The sequence below is a fragment of the Entelurus aequoreus genome, linkage group LG22, assembly GCF_033978785.1.
Source record: "Entelurus aequoreus isolate RoL-2023_Sb linkage group LG22, RoL_Eaeq_v1.1, whole genome shotgun sequence".
In the NCBI taxonomy this organism is placed as follows: domain Eukaryota; kingdom Metazoa; phylum Chordata; class Actinopteri; order Syngnathiformes; family Syngnathidae; genus Entelurus; species Entelurus aequoreus.
In genome coordinates this window covers 2,089,174-2,103,824 of record NC_084752.1, presented here as the reverse complement: position 1 = coordinate 2,103,824, position 14,651 = coordinate 2,089,174, and the positions used below count along the sequence as shown (strand labels likewise).

General features: G+C 40.9%; 2 protein-coding genes across 6 annotated transcripts in view; one reads left to right on the top strand and one right to left on the bottom strand.

Annotated features, from left to right (window-relative positions):
• Window positions 1–14,651, bottom strand: part of LOC133639945 (centlein-like) — a 771,455-nt gene that overhangs the window by 725,486 nt on the left and 31,318 nt on the right. The gene's annotated exons all lie outside the window — the stretch shown is intronic.
• The window catches only part of bnc2 (basonuclin zinc finger protein 2), a 586,671-nt gene that overhangs the window by 549,267 nt on the left and 22,753 nt on the right, over window positions 1–14,651 (top strand). For all 3 annotated transcript variants that reach the window (XM_062033659.1, XM_062033660.1, XM_062033662.1), the window contains exon 5: window positions 9,421–11,795. In XM_062033659.1, the coding sequence (XP_061889643.1) occupies window positions 9,421–11,795 (2,375 nt within the window). The remainder of the gene's footprint in view (window positions 1–9,420; window positions 11,796–14,651) is intronic.

Below are 14,651 nucleotides of genomic sequence, written 5' to 3'. Positions count from 1 at the left end.
GTAAACAATGCACACCGAGGCACAACACACGGCATGCTAGCAGCTAACAGGCTAGGATAGACTGACCATACGTCCTCTTTTCACCGGACATGTCCTCTTTTGCGGAGCTGTCAGAGCGGAGTTTCTTAAATGCCTCAAATGTCTGGCATTTGGAGTTAGGGTTGCGTGTATTTTCGATGTACGTTCAGGGTTAAGAAGGGGTTAAAAACAAAACAAACAGCAGCATTGGTGAGGGAGGGGCAGAGACAGAGAGAGAGAGAGAGTTATGATAAACGCGCATGCGTCGCTAGGCTCTGCTTTTTATCCATAGATTTATCACATTTAATTTTTTATTATCTATAGCAGGGGTGTCAAAAGTGTGCCCCGGAGGCCATTTGCGGCCCACAGCTAATGTTTTAAAGGCCCACGGCACATTCTAAAAACACTATTCAAATAAACAAAAACATAACAAAAGTGAAATAAAGAAGCTTAAAGGTTAAATGTCATTTAGAAAAAGTTGCAATGTTGCCTAATAAAACAAAGCTGTTTTTTTTTTCTTTCAAACTGTCATTGCTCAAAACATATTGAATCAAAATCAATATTATGAATTATTGACCTATCCAAGGTTCCCATTACTTCACATCAAATATTACACTAAGAAAAATATATTCAGTGGAAGATTTTGCAAATTTGGTAAATAAATAACCCAAACATTTATATTTTGTTGTTTAGTTACTGTACCGAAAATAAACCGAATAGTGACCTCTAAACCGAGGTACGTACCGAACCCAAATGTTTGTGTACCGTTACACCCAGCATCTTCTTTGTACACATTCTCAGAATATATTTCCATACAATGTCCCTTCCGCCATGTTTGGTTTGAAATAAACGACAGTCTGCTAATGACCTCTCCCAGATGTCACGAGGGTTTATCGATGACCAAGCGAGGTGGCTTCAGTCGGAATGTTCAGCGGTTAGCGCCGGACAGGGGGACGTTCGCTTCACGACGACGCGCCAGGAAAGTTTGGACCCATCACACAAAACCTTGGTCCGGGGCGTTACGGACAGACGAGGGTTCTCACAATGGCAAAGTGAAGCATGGGAACCGCATCGATTCACCAATCACCTTGCAGTGGATGCGATCTCCAGCGGGCCCCCAGGGGAAGCCACATTGATTTCCGAGCCCGTCTCTCAGATCCAGTTCCTTAAAAGAAAAAGGGGAAAAAAAACAAGTGCCGTATCCTTGTGTTCGTCACTTCAAGGAAGGTTAAGCAGAAGTTCCTTGTGATCTGAGAAGGTCTTGAACCTTGCCTCTTCCCTTTTTCCATATTCCTGTCCTGTCCCCCCCCCCCCATCTCGGGGGCCGTATGAATAATGTAGAGGATCTAGTGGCGAGCGCGGTGCCCAGGGGGGATGGTTTCGCACAAAGCTCACTGCCTGGAGCCATCACATCAGAGGCCAAGAGCTCCCAGGACGCACTCTGTTCCCCCATTGGCTCCCTCGTCGTGGGTCAGAGGTCAGAGGCGAGCAACTAGCTCGACTTTCTTTCTCCTGTGATGGGCCGCTGGGAAATCAGGAGCCGTGTCCAGACGTGGGTGGAGGACATTTGTAAGAATCAGAGAGGTTGAAATTTGCACTGTGTGATCATGCTAAGTAGCTGCACATCATAGGCCCGTGACCCCGCGGCATCTTCTTTGTCTTGCCAAAAAGTCTGTTTGCTACGCCGACGCCAACAAACCCGGCGATCGATAATGATGGCGCACTTCTGGGTTCCGGCACGAAAACTTTGGTAAGGTGTGCAGAGAGAGTCTTAAGGATTACAGCGATCTGCGCCTTGCAGCTGTCTTCCATTACACGCAATAGCGGACATTTCGCTTGACTTCTTGTCACTAACGGCAGATTCTTTGGCAAGTTTTGCGAGTTTCGAGTCGTAATTTGGTGCTGTAAACAAAACTAAGGACTATAAGTCGCAGTCGTGACCTGTGACATCACGCAGTGACTTATTTGGAGTTTTTTTGCTGTTTTCCTGTGTGTAGTGTTTGAGTTCTCGTCTTACGCCCCTATTTTGTTGATGTTTGTACTTTGTGGACGCCGTCTGCTCCACACGCTGTAAGTCTTTGCTGTCCTCCAGCATTCTGTTTTTATTTACTTTGCAGCCAGTTCAGTTTTAGTTTTGCATAACCTTCCTTAAGCTTCAATGCCTTTTCGTAGCAGCACTCGCCTTTAAGCATTACCGTATTTTTCGGACTATAAGTCGCAGTTTTTTTTCATAGTTTGGCCGGAGGTGCGACTTATACTCAGGAGCGACTTATGTGTGAAATTATTAACACATTAGCGTAAAATATGAAATTGTATTATTTAGCTCATTCTCGTAAGAGACTAGACGTATAAGATTTCATGGGATTTAGCGATTAGGAGTGACAGATTGTTTGGTAAACGTATAGCATGTTCTATATGTTATAGTTATTTGAATGACTCTTACCATAATATGTTACGTTAACATACCAGGCACCTTCTCAGTTGGTTATTTATGCCTCATATAACGTACACTTATTCAGCCTGTTCACTATTCTTTATTTATTTTAAATTGCCTTTCAAATGTCTATTCTTGCTGTTGGCTTTTATCAAATACATTTCCCCAAAAAACGCGACTTATACTCCAGTGCGACTTATGTTTTTTTCCTTCTTTATTATGCATTTTCGGCCGGTGCGACTTGTACTCCGGAGCGACTTATACTGATGCAGTATTGTTTTTAGCCCTTTGAGTTTACATTTTGAACCAAATAAATCACTGGTTCTCAAACTTTTTACACCAACACTTGGCTCTCCAAGTACCACCACAATGACCCAACAATAAAATACAGTAGCGTAGTAGGCCTGAGTATACATTAAAAACGAGGCACAGGTTTTTATTTAACAAGTGCATTTAATATTTTTGGCCAACATTACACAGTTTGAACAGTAACACTGTGCTTGAATATAGGAAAATAAAACACTGTAGTGTATTCAGGTGATTCTATTGCGTGCCACTAAGGCTACGTTCACATTGCAAGGCCGGATGTCCAATTCAGATTTTTTAGTCAGTTCCGATCTTTTTAGTGGCCGTTAACATTACAAAAAAAAAAAAAAGTGATTTCTAATGTGAATGCAATCTGACCCATAAGCGGACATGGCGTCATGGTTTACGGAAATAAACACTGCTTCCACGTCAGTCGGTCTCAGTACTGGCACATTTGTGGCAATTTCAAGGATTTTGTGCAAAAAAACGTAACATTTTCTGAAGCAAATTATTGATTAAGAAAGAAGAGGACAAATATTTTGGTTCTGGCATTTTTTTTATGAGATATTTTGCTCCGATGTCTGCTTGAAGATCGTGTCTGTGAGCGAGCAGTCGGAGACAAGAGTGGTGGAACTTTCACGTGAGTTCCTAAAACATTATTTCCACCCATTTTCTACTTCGTTGTCAACTATTTTTTTTGTAACCGTCTATTTTGGCAACTAGTTAAAATGCTTATCACTTTTTGATGACGTTCTGGTCAGATGAATTAGTTAATTGAAATACCACAACACTGGATATTGTTCAGATAAGTTCCATTTAAGAACTTGCACACAAAGCAACACTGAGGTGACTATGACGTGCGCATTTGCCGCGCATGCGTATTAGGTCGCGTTGCGCCAGCGGACGGCCGGGGTCTTAAACGGTGGCATTGTTGTGTGTGGACACAGATAAGGTAAGGTGGGATTTACCCTGGATAACCTTATCCGGCTTAGTGTAAACAGGGCCCAAGTGTGTGTGTGACTATCAGTGGTACTTTAACTTTAAATCCAGGCGCTTTGCAAACTACCCGTCAGTCACACTGCAAAAAGTGAAATCTAAATAAGTTTAAATATCTCAAATAAGGGTGATATTTGCTTATTTTCTGTCTAATAAGATAATTCTTCTCACTAAACAGATTTTATGTGAGTGTTTTACTTGTTTTAAGTGTTTTGGTCCTAAATGATGTCAGTAAGATATTACAGCTTGTTGCTGAGATTTGATGAGCTATATTGAGTAAAACATGCTTCAAACTAGAATATCAACTGTTGTGTCATCAACACTCACAAGTAGAAAACTACTTTTTTAAAGTCATCATTTCTTACTTAAAGCATGAAAAAAAAATCATGATGCCGAGCGCATATCATTATGTCAAGATAATGGCACTAGCATTTACTTCATTTAAGAATATTTTTCAACATATTGAGCAAAAAGGTCTCTTTCTCTACCAAGAAAAGTGCACTTGTTATTAGTAAGAATATTCTTATTTTAAGGTAGTTTTGGGTTCATTGAGGTTAGCTAATTTGACTTGTTTTGGAAAGTTTTGACAAGCCAAATGTTCGTGTTCTATTGGCAGATAATTTTGCTTAGTTCAAATAAAATAGCCCTCATTTTTGTATTTTATTTCTGTTTTTTGAACACTGACTTCTTGCAGTGTAGCTTAATGTTTCTGTTCAATGTGTGAATGCGATGTTGGCCAACATTGCTATGCCGTGAACAACGGCGTGCGCCCCGAGCTCATTTTCCCTTCTCCGCAGCCTGGACAGGAACGCGGCGTGCACTGGCTAATTACTGGTAGCGTCCGCATGTTAATGTTGTTAATCCCTTCACACTCTGCAACCTAACATTGGCGCGTGCCGAAGGATCCTCAAACGGCGGCTAATTGCACAAGTGGCTGATTTGTTTGAACCGACAGTTGCGCCCCGGCCCATGACAAGGCCATCATTTGCTCATCCTCTTCGTCAGCAATTTGCAAGGTGAATACACGCGACCCCTCCCCCCCCCCCATCCAAAGCCACTAAACAGCATTCAGCAGCGTAACTGAGACAGCCATGAATTAAGAAGCAGCCGAGAGAGATTAATAAATACGGCCTGACGCGAGATTAATTCTAAGAGACGTGAAAAATAAACTAAACAGCGGCGGATAAAGCGTCCGCACCCCCCATTGTCTCCGCCCGCCGTAATTATTTGCTAATAGTCATTAACCTGGCAAACAGAGGTTTAGCCGCATTGTTCAAAAGGACTCTGGGACGCATAATGACAGACTAATATGTCATAGCGCTGGGGGACATGGGGGAGGGGGCCAGGATTGATGAGATTTTACTGGTGAAGAGGTGGAGCATGCCTGGAAAAGAGAAGGGCCACATTAAGCTAATTGGGAGATGAGTGCCTACTTGTAAAAAAGTGCTTCTAATGGCATATTTGTTTGGCCGGCAGTACTGCGAAGCTAATGCAGGGAAGTGGAGTTGACTTAATGTACTCGGGGTCCGGATTTGTCAAAGTGTATCTGTATATTTTATTTTTTAAACACAGAAAATGTGAGGTCTTGGGGTGTTTTGATACCAAATTAATCAAATAATACCACGCTTTAGTCACTGTACTATAAAAAGCAGGTACTCTATATAGTATATCCAAAGTTGTGTGGTTTTATGTTATTAAAGGGGGGGGGGGGGCGGGGGGGGATTGATTGTTTGCACTTTAAAAATATAATAATTATAATAAAAATGTATAACGTTGATTTTTCAAACTTAGTCTCAGTCTACCCTAGGGCAGCTGTGGCTACATATGGAGTTTACCACCACCATGTGGAGTGAATGAATGATGGGCTGTCATCGTAAAGAGCTTTGAGTCACGAGAAAAAGGGCTATATAAATCTAATCCATTATTATTTTTAAGTTTTTTTTGTTGTTTTTTTTTTACAAAATAATCCATCTCCAAAGGCAAAAATATGTTTTCTTTGTGGCTAAAATTAATTAATTGATAATACAACCTACCCTTTGTTTATTGTTGTTCTTTCCTAAAATAACATGACACCATTTTTTTCTCTTTTTTGGGTGAAAATAAAAACACATATACACATATATATATATATATATATATATATATATATATATATATATATATATATATATATATATATATATATATATATATATATATATATATATATATATATATATATATATATATATATATATATATATATATATATATATATATATATATATATATATATATATATATATATATATATATATATATATATATATATATATATATATATATATATATATATATAAGGGCTGCAACTAACGATTAATTTGATAATCGATTAGTTTGTCAATTATTACTTCGATTAATCGATTAATAATCTGATAAAAGAGACAAACTACATTTCTATCCTTTCCAGTATTTTATTGAAAAAAACAGCATACTGGCACCATACTTATTTTGATTATTGTTTCTCAGCTGTTTGTACATGTTGCAGTTTATAAATAAAGGTTTATTTAAAAAATTAAAAAATGCCTCTGCGCATGCGCATAGCATACATCCAACGAATCGATGACTAAATTAATCGCCAACTATTTTTATAATCGATTTTAATCGATTAGTTGTTGCAGGCCTTATATATATAGATATATATATAACATTTTTTTGTGTCTTTACAGAAAAACCAACAATAAATAAAATTACAAAATATTTAGAATTGTACCATACTGTCCAACTAATTTTCATTGAGGGCCACTTAGCAGATATTGCGACCTTTAGAGGGCCGACATAACAGTAAATATACTGGAATATAAATGTGTAATCACCTCATGGTATTATTACACCACTGAATATATATATTTTTTTTTTTACATACAAATTGACAAATTGATTTATAAGTAACTTCACAATCAAGGTGATAAGCAGATATTTATTTAATTGTATTTTTACGAAAAATATACATATAATTTTTGCATGATCAAATATGACATTTTTTAAAAATTATCAAGTCGAGTACATTTAGTAAGAATAATTTTACAGGCTATTTACAGGCTTTCGTGGGCCACAAAAAAGTATGTGGCGAGCTGGAGATTATATATATATATATATATATATATATATATATATATATATATATATAAAATACAAAAAAATTACTAATTTATGTGTGTGCATGAATTAAAGGAACATTAAAAAAAAAAAAATCACAAAATTTGACTTCAAATTCTTTTTTTTCCTTTTAAGAAAAAAATGTGTGTTTCAGATAAGAAGAAACAAATGCTTCTCTTTGAACAGGACAATGTGCCAGTACCCAGTATCGTTAAATACCATAGAGTTATGATTTGTCACATTCCTACTCCTAACAAACACTTTGGGAAAAACTTCCAAATAACAGCTCATGGTTTAAGAAGCAACTTAAAGAGATTCCGTGCCTTTTATATTTGAGTTTCAATTAAATCCAATGGAATCCATAATACCCCAGATGGCCGTGCAGTGTGAAATCATCGTGCCCGGGCTGGAATTTAAAGTCATACCTCCAGGCAAAAAAAAAAAAAAAAAAAAAAAAAGTCGAGCATGCACACAGAATGAAAGTGTAAAATGTTTTTTTAATGTATATTTAACAACAAATACCCCAGTGACTACTGATGTTTGGTCTCAGAAGAATCTCCTTCTGTGGTATATCTGAGGGCATGAAATGAAACCCCTCGCACTTGTTTTTCTGTTTTTCTTATCCCTTTGCCCTTCTCAGAGTCTCTCCCGTCTCGCTTTAAACATTTATCTTCTGTTTTCTCCTACAGCCCCCTTTGTGCTTTGTGATGTTTGGATTTTTTTTATTTTACACAGCTTTCGGTGCGCCACGGTCGCCATTTATCTTTCATAGATGCCAGCAGCTAGGAACGCATGAAATGTTTTCATTGCCATGTGACTAATTGTCGAAAGGCTGCTGTATTCCCTGGTTGTCACTTGGGACGACTCTTTGGGGAACATTTGGGTTGTTTGCACAAAAGGCAGAAAAGTCAAATGCGATGTGAGGATAACTGTGTGACGTTATAAAAGAATTAAGGCAGACAAGCGCCGGATCAGTACCTCTTAGCATGCAACCTAGCCATAAATGTAATGCTACGGATTTGCCAACATTCTTTTCCCACTCCTGTGCAATCTCCCGACAATGAATAAGAGTGTGCAAAGGAGTAGCTTGTTATCTCTTTAAGGACGCGGGCCAACTCAATGTCTCCATTTGGAATATCATCCCGAGTCCCACTGGAGCAATTCAAGCCCTTTCCAAGCATTTCAAAGGAAAAATGCAACGATTGGAAATGTCAAAACTAACTACATTCGTCATCCGATATTTATGTCCTTTAGTGCCATGGATGGAGTTCTGTTGAGTCTGAGACTATGGTTCACTTGCAAAAAAAACTGTGGCTCCCCTTTGGGTTGGGCTAAAAAAAAATGTGTAGAACATGCTAGCATAAATGTAACAACAAAATCTTCAAGGTTTAGAATTAGTAAACAAATGCTTAATGACTTATGGATAATAACTTGTCCTCCAAAGACAATTTTACACACATGCTAGCCAGTCCCCAAATGTTGGGGTTATTCGGCTAAACATCCTAAAGTTACAGTAGGGTTTTTGTACAGCACATTGAGCTTTGTGAGAATTTTTCAATCAATCCAATGTATAAGGGTATAGTGTTGTCCCGGTACCAAAATTATTTCGATACTTTTTGGTGCTCTTCTAAATAAAGGGGACCACAAAAAATTGCATTATTGGCTTTATTTTAACAAAAATTCTTAGGGTACATTAAACATATGTTTCTAATTGTAAGTTTGTCCTTAAATAAAATAGTGAACATACAAGTCAACTTGTATTTTATTAGTAAGTAAGCAAACAAAGGCTCCTAATTTAGCTGCTGAGTGCTGACGTATACAATTCTATTATTTTGTCAAAATTAGGACAAGTGGTAGAAAATTTATTATTAATCTACTTGTTCATTTACTGTTGATATCTGCTTACTTTCTCTCTTAGCATGTTCTATCTACAATTCTGTTCAAATGTAATAATCACTTATTCTTCAGTTGTTTTGGATGATACCACAAATTTGGGTATCAATCCGATACCACGTCATTACAGGATCATATATTGGTCATATTCAAAGTCCTCATGTGTCCAGGGACATATTTCCTGAGTTTATACACTTGGGGGGGTTTTGGACCGGTACTTTTCAGAGGCGGTACAGTACCGAAAATGATTCATTGGTGTCGCGGTACTATACTAATACTGGTATACCGTACAACCCTATAAGGGTATCATAAAAGCGCCACCATGTGGTGTGTTTGTCAGAAGACACACAATAGAAGTGCATGTTTGGACAGATGTTCACCCCTTTTTGTGCAGCAGTTCAGGAGTAGAGGAGTTACACCATGACTGTATTTTCTTGTGTCTTCTGGGGTTGGATTGTTTTCAATCGCCTCGATGTTGCAGGGCAGATTTATAGAAAAAAAATAAACGCCTGAAAGACAAACAAAATCCCGCTAGTCACTTGTCTTACCGCCAACCTCTGCTCCGTCTTCTCTTTGACTGGACTATTAGGCCCGATCAATAATTTGTATTCCTGTCTCCTCTTGTGTCTCTTCAGGACACTGCAGGCAAGGTGTTGGACCGCTGGACCATCATGTCTCGAGAAGAGGAGATCATCACCCTGCAGCAGTTTTTGCGCTTTGGCGAGACCAAATCCATCGTGGAGCTGATGGCCATTCAGGAGAAGGAAGGGCAGGCAGTTACCGTTCCGTCCTCCAAAACCGACTCCGGGATTAGGACGTTCATTGAGAGCAACAACAGGACACGCAGCCCGGGACTGCTTACACATATAGAAAATAGCAGCCCATCTAGTATTCATCACTTTGAGAATATCCCCAACAGTTTAGCATTCCTTTTACCGTTCCAGTACATCAACCCTGTGTCTGCCCCCATGCTCGGTTTACCCCCCAACGGACTACCAATGGAACAGTCAGCTCTCCGGCTACGGGAGCCCAGCTTGCCCAACCAAGTTGAACAAGTGGAAACTAGCGAGTCAGACGTGTCCATGTCGCCTTTCCGTACGAGCCAAAGTCCGAGCCGTGGAACCTTGGGCGGCATGAACAACACTGAACCCAAAACGGAGCCCAGCAATCGGGCATCCCCCGTCTCGCCATCTCCGTCCCTCCAGCAGGCTCAACAGCAGCAGTCACAGCAACAACAGCAGCAGGGGCAACAGCAGTCCCAAAGCCAGTCTCAGCAATCCAACACCATGAGTGACCACCAGATCCACCTTCACTTTGTCAAAGAGGAGCAGTCCAAATCCATCACCCATGCTTCATTTTCCTCCAAAATGCACCGCATGAGGCGCATGGGCTCCACCTCCCGCAAAGGCCGCGTGTGCTGCAATTCTTGCGGCAAGACCTTTTACGACAAAGGCACGCTCAAGATACATTACAACGCGGTACACTTAAAGATTAAACACCGCTGCACCATCGAGGGCTGCAACATGGTCTTTAGTTCCCTGCGCAGTCGCAACCGTCACAGCGCCAACCCAAACCCACGTCTGCACATGCCTATGTTGCGCAATAACCGCGACAAAGACCTAATTCGTGTCAACTCCAACTCTGGTACGCCTGTCATCTCAAGCACCAAGAATGGTGGATTCACACTTACAAGTCCTGGCCGGCCACCTCTGGGCTTCACCACTCCACCAATAGACCCGATGCTTCAATCTCCCCTGCAGAGCACACTGGTGTTCCCCTCCCTAAAGTCAGTACAACCAGTCCAACCTGTGCCCCCATTCTACCGTACACTACTGTCCCCTGCAGACCTAGTTAGTCCACCCGTCTCGCTGCCCATAAGCCCCATTCTGCCCACCACCACCAACAGCACCACCTTAATGGACCAGCAACAGCAGATCCTGGCGGCTGTGGCTTCACACAACAATGTCCATGTGTCCGAGATGGGAGCCATGTCGCATAGCTTAAACACAATCGGTGGCCATCATGAGCCAGGTACCGGTGTCGGGGCAGACCCCACGCCCAAAAAGAAGCCTCGTAAGTCCAGCATGCCTGTGAAGATCGAGAAGGAAGTGATTGACGTGGCGGATGAATACGAGGACAAAGACGAGGATGACGACGATCACATCAACCACAATCATCACCACTATCACCACTCGTCGCTCCTTCACAACAACATCAAGATGAACGGAAACTACAACAGCAACAACAACAGTGGGAGTGGCACGGGGAACCACAGCGGTGGAAGCGGGCAGCAATCCCCTTCCCAGGATGAGATGAGTCCCGGTATGACTCTGAGAGGCATGATGAGGCAAAGTGAGGATGAATGCCGAGAGGGGGCTGGTAGTGACGGTAGGGGCGAGCTTCGAGGTTCTAATGACCTACGCTGTATGGACAGCTACACTTCTGAGGACCAAGACCACGAGAGAGACTTTGAGAACGAGTCTGAAACCTCGGACTCCAAGATGTACTACCGGGATGAGATGATGGACGTGGAGGAGCAGCAGAAGCACCCAAAAGGGGGAAAGGACCAGCGTGACAACAGCATCGAGGAAGGCCATTTGAGAAAAGACATAGAAGGCAAAGGTCAGCTATCACCATCTCCTCACCAGGCGTCCACCAAAATCAAGGAGGAACTTAGCGACCCGACTTACGACATGTTCTGTATGAGCCAGTACGGCCTTTACAACGGAGGCATGGCCGCCGCGGCCGCCGCCAGCATGGCCGCTCTGCACGAGAGCTTCATCTCGTCGATGGGCTACGGCGCCAGCCCGCCCAAATTCCCCACGTCTCAATCGCCGGACGGAGACCCGTGCTCCAGCCCGGACCCCAAGATCTGCTACGTGTGCAAGAAGACCTTCAAGAGCTCGTACAGCATGAAACTGCACTACAAGAACGTGCACCTCAAGGAGATGCACGTGTGTACGGTCGCCGGCTGCAACGCCGCTTTCCCCTCACGGCGCAGTCGAGACAGGTTAGTGCCCAAACATTAAATTACTCTATTGTTGTGCGGGGGGTTCAGCTTCTTTTACAAAGAGATTACAAAAAATAGCCTTGCGGAAGAATTGTCAATAAGTCGGGTTTGCCTTTCACACAGAACCGAGCGAAGGCACCTAGTACACAGCGACACACTCCCTAAATGTTCTAATTTGACGCAGGACGGTGTAACTAGCGGATACAATAAACTAGTTGTTGGCCTGTGACCGTGTCATTTAACACAACAGGGAGCTGTCCTACAACTGTATATGTGAAGGTGCAATAATAGATGACCGTATCCAGGCATGTGATTTGACCACAATGAAAAAGACTGAAAACATTTCCGGGGGCCTGGGGGACGAAGGCCCCCAGCCAGGTCCAGCCAGGTCCCCCCACCAGTGCCCTGGTGGGCTGGTGAGGGGACAAGGGGGGCAACGCCCCCCGAAGCTTCTGGTTTTTCACCAATTTAACATGCTAAAATTAACAAAGACAGCACCATTTGAAGAAAATATTTGAGTGTTTAAAGACATGAAAACATCATTAATAGAACATACATAACCAAATGATCCTAATGAATCACTGTATATGGTTCAGTCCCAACAGTATTTAGTCACTAATATTTACATCTTGTGTTCACAGGTGTCACATTGATCAGTGTTATTATCTACACTTTATTTACAGTATTACCACATTACTTCAGTTCACTTCACACATTAGCTTTCTCGGAGAGCCCAGCCCTAACATGAGCTTTCCTTGCAAATGTATTTAACAAAATACCAAATGTAAACATTTCATTCTTTTCGCCAAAATAGGATCTAAATTTATGAAAATAATTAAACGTGTTTAGTATTGTTTACTCATATTTGAATATAGGAAATAATAATAATGTGAGGACACTGACATATTGCATGAAAGTGTGAAAATATTTACCTCCAAGATTGTTACACCACTGACAATAGTTTCAAGAGACTACATAAGAACTTAATATTACAAAATAGTATTATATGCACATTTATTTCAAATAAATTGTTAACTGTATTCAATAATGCGACTCTTCGAATTTCTGTAATTTCATAATATATTTTCACGTGGCTTTTTATTTTTAGAAAAACCCATTTATATTTGGCAAAGCAATAATTGGTTAATATTTAAAACAAACATGCGTATTTCGCAAGCAAATATTTTTTAGCTGACCTCATTATTAACAACCCTGTCTGCAACTGAAGTGGGCGGATCTTTCCTCTCCATGTCTACGGCAGTTGTCGATGTAAACAAAAGATGAAGTCCGTAAGGTTTGCTCACTTTCGGTTGACATCCAAAAGTAGCAGCTATTGAAAAGTTTGTTTTCCTTGCTTCAAGTTGTTTCATATGTTTTTGGCGTTTCGCATGTACTTCCAAAGCCTTGAAACCTCGTGATCCAGTCAATATTATCATGACACCACGTGCACAAAACCTTTCCGGGACATCGATTTTCCGAATAAAATCACCGAACAAAGTCGTAACTTCCTTCTTCCCAACAGTAGCAGTGATTTCCCTTTCCATCCAGTCCCATCCAAACTTATTTTTGACATTTTTATCAATTTCTTTTACTCGTAAAGCGTCCTTTCTCTCGAGAACCGACATCGTTTACATATGGAAAATGGCGGTATGATGACATTATTAACGTCATCATTCATAACAGATGTCCTGATTGGTCACAAGGAACATATCGACCAATCAACTACGGCGTAATATAAACTACGTCTCCAATCTTGATTTAGGGTCGGAAAAAAAAAACGAAAAACGGGAGATCTTTTTTTTTTTCCCCGAGATTAAAAAAAGACGGAATTCCGACTTTAGACGGAAAAAATCACATGCCTGGACCGTATCCCCAAATCTAGATCCACTTATACAGAACTAAACTTTATATAAGTTAACTACCGTATTTCCCGGACCATAGGGCACTCCGGATTATAAGGCGCACTGCCGATGAATGGTCTATTTTTGATCTTTTTTCATATTTTAGGCGCACCGGAATATAGGGCGCATTAAAGGAGTCATATTTATTAATTTTTAAATGTAAACCACTTCCTTGTGGTCTACATAACATGTGATGGTGGTTCATTGGTCAAAATGTTACATAGATGATGTTTTATAGACCATCTTCAAGTCGCTTTCTGACAGTCGCTTCTGGATGCGCCGTTTTGTGGGCAGTCTTATTGACGTGGCTCACTTACGGCAGCGTCTTCTCCCCGTCGTCTTTGTTGTAGCGGCGTGGCGTGCAAGGACGGGAGTGGAAGAAGTGTCAAAAGATGGCGCTAACTGTTTTAATGACATTCAGACTTTACTTCAATCAATAACAGAGCAGCATCTCCTCATCCGGAAACAACAACACCGGAAATGTGTCCCGTGAAAAACTGTCCGATCGGAACTCTAATAACTAAAGTTCCTTGGGTGAATAATGTATACTCACTACACCGGTATGTTTTAGCGCTTTCATGGCGAGTTTACTGACAGATATAAGTAAGAACTTTACACTACTTTATATTAGAAATGGCAACAGCGGAGGATGAATGTCCCATAAGAAGATAGAGGAAAAAAAAGAAGCTAATCGACTACGGTTACGACTACAAAGGCGGACGCGCGCAATTTTTCAGGATTTATGCAGATCCCAAATACAGATCAGCAAGAAAAGTTGCTTTTGCATAATATTGCAAAAGCAAAATATGTCTTACCTTACACACCATAATAATATTCGTATGTTTAATGCGCCGACAATTTCATTGCTTACCAAAGTCGTACTAAAACATTTTGACAGATTTTTGAGCGCCGTGTGTAATGGTCTATATTTTCAATGGAACATTTAAAATGTTGG